General features: G+C 48.9%; 1 protein-coding gene across 3 annotated transcripts; it reads left to right on the forward strand.

The window, feature by feature from the left end:
* The first annotated feature begins 1,212 nt into the window (after positions 1-1,212).
* Positions 1,213-7,869, forward strand: LOC308574646 (TLC domain-containing protein 5-like). 3 transcript variants are annotated; one of them, XM_081172748.1, is made up of 3 exons: positions 1,213-1,701; positions 4,148-4,347; positions 6,006-7,869. In XM_081172748.1, the coding sequence occupies exons 1-3, from the start codon at positions 1,646-1,648 to the stop codon at positions 6,542-6,544; spliced, it is 795 nt and encodes a 264-aa protein (XP_081028874.1). In that variant the 5' UTR covers positions 1,213-1,645; the 3' UTR covers positions 6,545-7,869. The 3 variants fall into 3 exon arrangements, with proteins under 3 accessions (XP_081028874.1, XP_081028875.1, XP_081028876.1); XM_081172749.1 differs by lacking the exon at positions 1,213-1,701 and adding an exon at positions 1,960-2,045; XM_081172750.1 differs by lacking the exon at positions 1,213-1,701 and adding an exon at positions 2,200-2,520.
* The last annotated feature ends 2,787 nt before the right edge of the window (positions 7,870-10,656 follow it).

Below are 10,656 nucleotides of genomic sequence, written 5' to 3' on the forward strand. Positions count from 1 at the left end.
AAGGTCCTCCCCACCTCAATTACCCTGTAGCGTTGTTCCTAAATGACTTGCTATGGGCTGCTTCATACAGCATCAGAAGATTTTCCTACCTACCTACCTACCCACCCACTTTTTTACCAGTATTTTCCACTCTGTAGGTGGAAAATGTGGCATGGCAGTGTGGGAGAGAGACGCTTGTAGGCTGCATAAACACTATAACTATAACTTTAAATTTATTTACTTATTTATTTGATTTATATCCCACCTTTCCCCCAGAAGGCATACATGGCTTTTCCTGTCTCCCCACTTTATCCTCACAACAACCCTGTGAGGTAGGTTAGGTGAAGAGACAGTGACAGGCCCAAGGTCACCTAGTGAGCTTCACAGCTGAGTGGGGATTTGAACCCTGGGCTCCCAGGTCCTAGTCTGACACGCTAACCACTATGCCACAGTGATGTATCTGTTGGTCCACCCCTTGTGGCTGGTGCTGATGGGAGTTGTAGTCCGAGAGTTCTGGGTGACACCAGATTGGGGAAGGATTCCTGAGTTCCGAGCATGAGAACTTGTGGCCCTCCATCAGCCTCAGCCAAAAAGGCAAATTGTCAGGGATGATGGGAGATGCAGCCAAGCAACATCAGAAAGTCCACAGATTCCCCACTCCTGTTCCCAGGTTATATCTAGGCCAAGCATAGGCAAACTCTGGCCCTCCAGATGTTTGGGGCTACAATTCCCATCATTCCTAGCTAACAGGACCAGTGGTCAGGGATGACGGGAATTGTAGTCCCAAACCTCTGGAGGGCTGGAGTTTGCCTATCTAGGCCAATACTCCAACCATGAAACCACTTAAGCACCTTCAACACACTTTCCCTCAAAGGATTCTGGGCACTGTAGTATGCAAGTAGCGGTTCTCAACCTGTGGGTCCCCGGATGTTGTTGGACTACAACTCCCATCATCCCTGAGCTCTGGCCTTGCTAGCTAGAGGTGATGGGAGTTGTAGTTCAACAACATCTGGGGACCCACAGGTTGAGAAAGGCTGCGTGTAAGCGGTAAAGCACAGTGCTCAGAATTCTTTGAGGGGAAGAATGTGCTTTAAAGGTGTGGTACTTGTAGTCTCTACCTAGCCGTAGTCATTGATCGCATTCTCATCCATGAATTTCTCAGTGAGCTGTCAAAATGACGTTTTCAGCACAAGACGAAGGCGCAGCCTGGACGGCGCTTCCGCCCCCGACCCCACCCCACCTGCTGGAAACCTTCCTTGACGTATGTGCAAAGTCCCTCCTTGCTTAGGGAGGATTGGATAAGTCTTTCGAAGGGGTCACGTCCAGCTCACCTGAGTGATCACCTGCGCAACAGATTTTACTTGTTCCTCGCCGGGGCTCTCTGTTCCTGGAAGACCTGGCAAGAGGCACGGAAGCGTCTCTCTACACCTCCCGCCCACTGAAATTATTGATCAGACACCCGCTCATTTCCTTTCTTAACACACGCGCACCGGCCAATTCCGATCACGCCAGGAAACGGGTGGGGTGGGTGTGTTCCCAGTTAAGATCTGTTAAGAGTAAACCGCTTGAAATGAATGAATCTAAGTGGCTCATGTCCATTGACTTCAAGGGCCTACTCTGAGCAGGACTGACATTGGTTGACTGACAACTGACAACCCTGACAACCATGGGCGCTCTTGTGGGGTTGACGCTCAGCTCGTCTGGAAGCGACCTTTGGAGAGGGTTTGTCGCTCGCTACCTTCCATCCTTTTCCTTCCCTTTCTCTCTCCTCCTTCCCCCGATTACGCCGAGGGGGTGGGCTGCTTCAGGCTCTCCCCTCCTTCCCGGGCCGGCCCCTTGTCCCCACCCTGTCCTCGGCGCTGCGATCTCTCCTCCCCACCAGCAGGTGACCCTAAGCCGGCTCCTCTCCGCCTCCCTCCCTGCCTGCCTTTCTGCCGCCGCCGCCGCCGTTGTTGCCGCCTCCGGCTCGGCGATCATCTTAACGCGGAGACGCCTCGCCTGCCCGGGGGGCGGAGGAGTCGCGGGAGGGGGCGCGGCGCGGTGGCCCCGTCGGCGCTCCGGGCCAGGTAACCTCTCCAAGGAGCGCGCGGGGGCTGCCCAAAGCGGGCGCACGAGCCTGCTGAGCTCTGCAGGGCAGGAGAAGGTATTTAGGGTCGGAGGGAAGAGACGGGGGCCGGATTCCCAGGCTGGGGACCTCCTGTTGCGCTCCATCGAGGCGGCGGAAGCCTCTTTAAGGGAGGGCGCGGAGAGCGCGCGCGGCGCTTCCCAGGCATGAAGACGGGATTGCCAACGGGGTTTTAACCCCGGATCTTCTTTCCAACGCCAGGGATGTCTCGGCCCTGAAGACGGACGAGGCATCCAATAAGAGAAGCTCGATGCACGTGCAAAGGGTCTCGCGCCTCCTCCCCACCGATCTGGAGGAAAGGGGGAAAAGGAAGGGACTTAAGAGTTCAGCTGCAAGGAGCTCGGTTTTCCTTTAAGAAATTGCTGAAATGAAAAGCCCCCCCCCCAACCTGTTGCACCTCCACTGAAATGGCTCAGGTAGGAGGTGGTGTGGCGGGAAATCTCAGTGCATCACCTTCCCGATTTTAGGCAGCATTTGCTGATCCAAAGTGGGGGGGGGGGGAGGTTGTTCCCAACCTCACATACCTCTCCAAGTGTTTTTACCCATCACCTGCAATTTCTTCTCCCATTTTTATTTCACGCTTAACTTGTACTTTAACTGCCCTCCCCAAACTGCCAGTTTGTTTCATCCCTCCCTTTACATTTTATTCTTCCTCCCATAACCCTTCTTCCCCTCCTCTTTTCTATTTCGAATTTATCTGTTGTCATTCCAATAATAATAATAATAATAATAATAATATACAGTGGTACCTCGGTTTAAGAACAGCCCTGTTTATGAGCTATTCGATATAAGAACTCCACAAAACCGGAAGTAATGTTCCAGTTAGCAAACAGCTTTGGTTTAAGAATGGACTTCCAGAATGGATTAAGTTCATAAACTGAGGTACCACTGTATGTATATTTTAAAATACTAACCTTTGATCTCACTTTGTAATTTCCTTCTACACTTCTTCTGGCCCTGCAGCGGAGAGAGAGCTTTATTCTTTTCTCCCTTCTGGATTTCTCTGTCTCCCGGCCACCTTTATTCACCATGCAACAATTTAGTCCATTGCAAGAGGCTATGGTGAGGCTAAGGGTTGGGGCAGGCAAGTGAGGAGGCACTGGGCAAGCTGTGGCATGTGAAAGTGCCCCCTCCCAAAGCTCACTGGTAGGTTTCAGTCCACTATCTAAGGAACACTGCTAGTGGAAACAGATGCAACTGGTTAACCCTCCTTTTAAAAACCTAGTAAGTTTCCAGTCCTCACAGAAGCTGCACAGTGTGCGATCAGAATAGACGACACCTTGCCTGCCTGCCTTTCTGCCGCCGCCGGGCTAATTTCTAACTAGCAGAGGGTTTAAAAAAAACAAAGGATACAGAGTACTGCTTAACACTTAGTGAAAAGTTATTGGAAATCAATAATTTGTGGAAATAAATAATTGGAAATAACTTGACCAGCATTTCAGGCTCTTTGTGCTTTGCTAACCGTGGGTTTTTCCCAGAGAATGCTGGCACCCCCCATTTCTCAAAAGCTTCCCTCGCCTCTTTTTGACAACACCCATCACCCAAGATTGCTATTAGAAGTAGTGTTATAGAAACTAAGATATGGCCCCCTCGAACCTAGGTTCAAATGAACCTGGGTTATGGTCGCCACAATAGAATGTCTATTCACCAGGTGGTTGGACTAGATGAGCACTGGGGTCTCTTCCAATGCTACAGCTTTATGATTCTGTGATCTTAACAACATTGCTTGACTGTAGCTTGCTCTTACAACAATTCACTTGCCCCAGTATGCAAGAAGGGAAAAAAACACACAGTGGAAATGGAACTAACCATGGACTAAGGCAGAGGTTTTTGAACAGTGGTTGTCAACCTGGTGCCCACAAATCACAGTTGGATCCAAACCAGTAGCAAAATGCACCTGGCGCCTGGCTAATTTCTAACTAGCAGGAGTGATTGTTGGCAAGTGATCCCACATCTTGTGAGGGGCAGGGGGGTTTCTGGTTAGTTGCAAGAACTGAGGGATTTAACTTCATCCTCTTCTTTCTCCCCTCTATCCCACCACAGGATGGTGGCTACGATGATCCTCCGGGTGGCCTTTAGCCTGATTGGCTGGTTCTCCCTCTACACGTGGTCTTGCCATTGGTTCAAAGGCCGCACATACGAGTGGAGCTGCAGGCTGGTCACTCTGACTCACGGGGTCCTTGCCACTTGCCTCTCCGGCTACATCAGCTTCATCGATGGCCCGTGGCCTATGTCTTACCCAGGTACGCTGCAATCGCCTCACCTTAGATCGGATGTTGGCTCCATACTGCCTGAAAAGCAATGTGGGGACAGGGACAGCAGCAAAGTAGACATAAGGGGCTATTGGAAAGGGAATTGAAAATAGTTCAGATGGTTCAGGGTTCAACGTGATGCGCACATGTGCAGTCGTGTACATGTCGCACATGCCTAAAACGGTCACTGCCTGAGCAGGTATCCTCCCCCACTTAATGCGCAATCGACTTGTGTGCAACTATGTACACACGCAGCACAGGGAAATAAATAAATGAATGAATTCCTGCTCAGAAATGGCAGGAGTTGGAGAGTCCTTATGGCTCATGTAGAGACCCTCCCTGGAGCCCAAAGAGGATGTCACTGAGGGTGGAGGAAGCCCTGCAGAGACTGGAGATGCAGCGGGTCTTTGTTTAGGCTGCTCAGCCTCCCTGCCTAACAGCTGATGTGCAGGGTAGCACAGCAGCAGCCAGTTTCCCGCACATCCTCCAGTCTTCTGCCAGCCCCAGAGCTTCAGTTCTAGTTGTGGATATTTTTGGATACAGCTTTTTTTTTTTTTTAAGGATTGAAAAGAGAGTGGAAGAGATGGTGTTTAAAGGGTGCTCCTCACCTTATGCGATTTCACTTATGTGCATGGCGGGCCGGAACATAACCCCAGCATTGGGAGGGGGGATGGGGGGGGACGCCTGTGTTGTATAATCTTAGAAAGCTGTGAGTATCATGAAGACTTCTGAATTTGCCACTACACTACTGGCTAGGTGGACCAATAGCCCGGCTTAATATAAAACAGCTTCTTACAAGCTGGATGCAGTCTGACCTAGGGGTGGGTGATATCTGGTTTTCAACATTGTGATATACCAATACAGAACTACCTTGGTTCTCGAACTCAATCCGTTCTGGAAGTCTGTTCAACTTTAAAACGTTTGCAAAGCAAGGCATAACTTGGCTGCTTGGCCCCAGAAACAATGCCGACATTCAGCTTCCAAAAAAACATTTGCAAACCGGAACACTTCTGGGTTTGCGGCATTCGGGAACCGATTTGTTCGTCAACTAATCCATTCGGGAACCAAGGTACCACTGTATATCACAGCATCTGAAATAAGGATGGCCCTATTTAGAGGCACAGGGGATGCGGGTGGTGCTGTGAGTTAAACCACAGAGCCTAGGACTTGCCGATCAGAAGGTCGGCGGTTTGAATCCTCGTGACGGGGTGAGCTCCCGTTGCTTGGTCCCTGCTCCTGCCAACCTACCAGTTTGAAAGCACGTCACAGTGCAAGTAGATAGATAGGTACCGCTCCGGCGGGAAGGTAAACGGCGTTTCCGTGCATTGCTCTGGTTCGCCAGAAGCGGCTTAGTCATGCTGGCCACATGACCCGGAATCTGTATGCCGGCTCCCTCAGCCAATAAAGTGAGATGAGCGCCGCAACCCCAGAGTCGGTCTTTTATGTAGAGGCATTCGCTGGCTTCATGGTTTTCCCCACATTGTGATTTTTGCATAGCACACATACACACATACATCATGTTTCACAATACATTGCCAGGTCAAAAATTATGAAACTGATATAAGAGTGTGGACTTCAAACCGGCTTTGAGTGATATATTGATATATCGCCCAGCCTTAGTCTGACCTTCTTTTTGCCTTTCCTTTCAGGGTCACCTAACACCACCCTACAGGTCCATGCACTCTGCATGAGCTTGGGTTATTTCCTCTTCGACCTTGGTTGGTGCGTCTACTTCCAGGCAGAAGGAGCTCTGATGCTGGCCCATCACACCGTCAGCATCCTGGGCATCACCGTCTCCCTCGCCCTGGGCGAGTCAGCCGCGGAGGTCAACGGGGTCATCTTTGGCAGCGAGATCACCAACCCGCTGCTGCAGGCCCGTTGGTTCCTCCGGGAGAAGGGGCTCTACCACACTCTTACGGGGGACGTGGTGGACTTCTTCTTTGTGGTGCTCTTCACAGGGGTGAGGATCGGGGTCGGGGCATGGCTGATGTACTGCGTGTTGATGTCGCCCAAGCCCAAATGGTTCATCAAGGTCGGCGGGGTGATCATGTACACCGTGTCTTGGGTCTTCATGGTCAGCATCTGCCGGTTCGCCCAGAGGAAGAGCATGAAGAAGTACCACGCCTGGAGGAGCCGGTGGAGCAAAGAGATGAACTTGAATACCAACGGGCACCTGAAGGACCATTGACACCCAATCTGGGTCTGTGTTCATGATCTGGTTAGCATGGGGCAGGGGGAAGTTTCCAAAGGTCTGGTGCACAAGGCCATGTGTGCAAGGCAGGTCATATTGGAAATGAATACCCCGGGCTGCCTAGTAGATATGTAGAGTGCTGGATTAAGACTGGGTGACCTTTGCCAGCAACTTTCCTCTAAACCCAACATACCTCACAAGGATTTTATGAGGAAAATAGGATAACTCCTGCCCTGGGTGTTTTGGAGGAAGGGCGGGATACAATCATGATCAGTTGATAGACCTACATCATGCTGGAGTAGGCTGGAATAGGTGTCAACTCCAGGGAAATTTGCACTATGGAAACATTGGTGTATCGTGCTGCTGACGAGGTGCATTCAATGAGACAAAAACACTTGTGTACAACAGAAAACCTGTTTGCACTCCCAAGGCTGTGAGCACTTGGAATGCAATTAACCACAACCTCCTCCAGCAACGTCACCACTGTACATGAGAGCAGAGGATGCTCCTTTTATCTTGAGTGGGATCATTGGCCCATGTCTAGACTGTACACTAACTGGCAGCTGATCCCTAGTTTTTTCAGGCAAGCAGTGTTCTAGTCCCAACCCTATCTATATGCCAGAGGACTTGCTAAGCAGCACCAGTTCATTTTTATGACGCATTTTCCCAACATGCCATTCAGGTATCAGGATAGCTTGTTGTTTATATAATCCAAAGACTCAGAGAAGTGACACAGGAAGAGAAAGATTCCTATTGCTGCCACTTTTTGAATGCGTAATACGATGCCGAATCGGAACAAAGATTCACCCAGCCAGTATTTGTTTCTGACAGGAAAGCCAGATGTCAAGCATGAAGGTGGCAGCAGCCCTTCCATTCTGCCACCACTATGAGCCAATATTCGGGGGTATTCTGCCTCTGAGCGTGGCAGTTTCACTTAGCAATCATACTTAAGGGGATGCTTCCACTTTCTCTGAAGACCAGGCTTGAAAATGGGAGGTTGGGATATATCAACCCATCTTGTGGTGGAAACCAGGTAGACAAAATCATCTACCACCTCCTGCCCCAGCTGCAACAAATCCTGTCTCTCCAGTATCATTCTCTACAGCCACAGCAGGTGCTGTACCTCTCCAGTGGTTTGACTTCACTCTCAAAGGCACACCCCTCCATTGTCTCCCGAGACAGATGGATGCCAACCATCCACCCATCTTCTTAAACCACACACAAACGTGTCTTTCAGGAATCGTTGCTCCAGTACGCCTGGGACTCCCCTGAACAGTAAATCGACGTTACATTGCCCAGTGTTAATGAAACCATTGATTATTGTTGGTTTGAAGATAATGCCCGAAAGCACATTTTAGAATTCAGGGGGGAGAGGGGGCTAATCCTTAAAGTGGTTCTTGTTTTCTGATAGCTTGCTGTTTTCTCTTAGGCACACTCTTCTGTATTTTGAGTGCTAATAAGCAGAAGAACTAAAATCAGTGTTGTGGCACTGTTGGGGTGAGAGATGTTTGGGTTTGGCTCCCCTGAAGTCAGTGCTGAGGTTCTCTTGTTCAGCCAGAGCTGCAACAAAAGTCCTATTGGTATATTTGGGACCATCTGAACAGTGTCATGCTTGCTGGACTGGACTGAAAGTTTGTATGTATAGTTTCTAGCTGTTTCCTGGGCTGTGTGGTCTGGATGTTGGTATAGTGAGTCAAAAGTCCCAGGTAGGCATTATATGCCAGGGTTGAAGTATAGAGGCACCTGGCAGCTTCCATAATATGAGCTACAATGTGGCTGGGATTTATTTTTGTACGTACCTGGGATACTGGTTAAGCTGGTCCTTGGAGTTTGAACGAACTGATTCCCTCCCTACCCCTTGGGGTTGTGGAGGAAGAAGATGTTGTCTCTTGCTCTTATGCCTCAGGAACATAGGAAACTGCCTTGTAATGGGTCAGAACTTGGGTTCCTGTAACTCAATACTGTCTACACTGATTGTGGATCTCCAGTGTTCAGGCACGGGTCACTCTCAGACCTGCAAAAGCCAGAGATTGAACCTGGAACTTTCTGCATGCAAGGCTAATGTACTACTGAGCAATGGTCCTCTCCATTGTGTGTGTGTTTTATCAAAAATACATACCACTGTTCATAAAATCAGAGTGGTTTGCAGGCAGCCATTTTGCATGGGGGGGGTTCCATTCCCAGCCCCTGTATGCATTGGCTGAGTCCACATAAGTATGCCCCACCCCCGTTCTGCTGTACAACAATCAATACAGGAATAAAAACAATATAGAAAATTTTGAACTCAGAAATCAGCTCACTGTTATGGAAAGGTAGATTCTTAATTTCCTGCATAAGCCTTGCAGAATAGTTTTCAGCAGGTGTTTAGAAGATGACAGTAGGTGATTGCTGAATCTCCATTGACAGAGTATTCCACAAGAGCGAACCAACGGCACTAAGAGCTAGGTTCCTTGTTGCTGTCAAAGGAGCCCCACCAACTAGAGGAACAACTGGTGATGCTCCTGCAGATAATCCCTGTGATCAATCTGGCGTATAAGGATTCCAGGGGTCCCTAAGTTGTTCAAGGCCTTGTAAATTAAGGCTTGAACCTGGCTTGGTACTAGATGGACAACCAGTGCAGGTGTTTTAACAATGCTGACTCCATCATCAGTCTGTCTGCCCTATTCTGCACCAGCTGAAGCTTCTGAACCAAGGGCAGCCCAACTAAAAGCACATTGCAGTAATCCAGCCTTGATGTTGTGCTTGGGCAGCATGCCTGCCATTCTTTGCTGGATCTTGGAATCTATATGGCTATAATAGAGCACATAATATACACTGGTACCTTACAGATGCTTCAGGTTACAGACTCTGCTAACCCAGAAATAATACCTCGGGTTAAGAACTTTGCTGCAGGATGAGAACAGAAATCGTGCAGCGGCAGCAGTGGGAGGCCCCATTAGCTAAAGTGGTCTTCAGGTTAAGAACAGTTTCAGGTTAAGAACAGACCTCCGGGACGAATTAAGTTCTTAACCAGAGGTACCACTGTATATCCTCTGAGGATAAATCTGGTAGCTTCTGCTTCCTAAAAAATAAAATTGAAAGGAGCAAGTTCCTTAGTCTGGGTTGTTGTGGACTTGTCCATTCACTAGTTTATCATTGTGGCGGAAAGCTGGGGAACAGGGGCTACTTAGTATCTCAGCTTCAATCCTTGGCATCTCTAGGTAGGACTGGGAGAGTAAATACTGACCTGGGTGGACCAAGGAAGTTTCCTTTGTTCCTAGGGTTGGGAGCCCTGGACTACCCATTAATAATGTCCCTGCAGGGATCTCTATAATGGCACTGATGCTGCTGGGCCTAATTTTATATATGTACATGAAACTCTCCCCTTTTGCCTGGTTAGTGGGATCTCTGTGCATTAGAGGCGTGCAGGATGGAGACCGGCCTGTGCAAGAAAGAAAGCTGAGCCGAGTGCTTAACTTGGCATAATCGCCTTATCCCCTGGATAAGGAAGGTCACTCAAGCCACCCTGATGCTTTGGAGTGGCATCTGTGACGTGCGGGAGCAACCGCTTCCTTGATAAGGTAGTCCAAGTATGGGCAGGTGCAAGAAACCGATCTTGCAAAAAATCAGGGAAGCTGCATTTGCTGCCATTGTTCTCTGAAGGGCAGGCAGGCTCCAAATACAACACAAGAGTGTAGCCACGTGTCACAATAACCAAACCTAGGATTAATGGGAGCTGAAACGTATGTGATCAGCAGGCTCATATCATAAAAAAGGGGCTCAGCAATTCCTCCAGTATTTCCTGCATAAGCCTTGCAGAATAGTTTCCAGCAGGTGTTTAGAAGATGACAGATGATCCAGGCTCTGGACCCTAGAAGAATATGATCAAACACTAAATGATTATATATGCAAATAAATGAATCGCCAGATACAGGCTTAGCACTGTTTAATTAAACATTTCTGCTTCTTCCTTCCTCGATAGTAGTTCTTGAGGCTTCAAATGAATGCTGGGAACCAAACTAAGGCAACGGTTTTAAGAGCACTCGAGGTGGAAGGAGTTTGGCGTATGAAAGATAGTTTTGTTTTGTTTCTAAAGGAAACTTAAGCCCCACATAGAAATGAAGAGTTGC

Source organism: Podarcis bocagei (assembly GCF_964188305.1).
Source record: "Podarcis bocagei genome assembly, chromosome: 15".
Classification (NCBI taxonomy): Eukaryota; Metazoa; Chordata; class Lepidosauria; order Squamata; family Lacertidae; genus Podarcis; species Podarcis bocagei.

Coding starts and splice junctions, on each gene's coding strand:
- LOC308574646 (XM_081172748.1), top strand. CDS start 1,646: ATGGGCGCTCTTGTGGGGTTGACGCTCAGCTCGTCTGGAAGCGACCTT. Junction 1,702..4,147: donor GGAAGCGACCTTTGGAGAGG/GTTTGTCGCTCG, acceptor ATCCCACCACAG/GATGGTGGCTACGATGATCC. Junction 4,348..6,005: donor GTGGCCTATGTCTTACCCAG/GTACGCTGCAAT, acceptor CTTTCCTTTCAG/GGTCACCTAACACCACCCTA.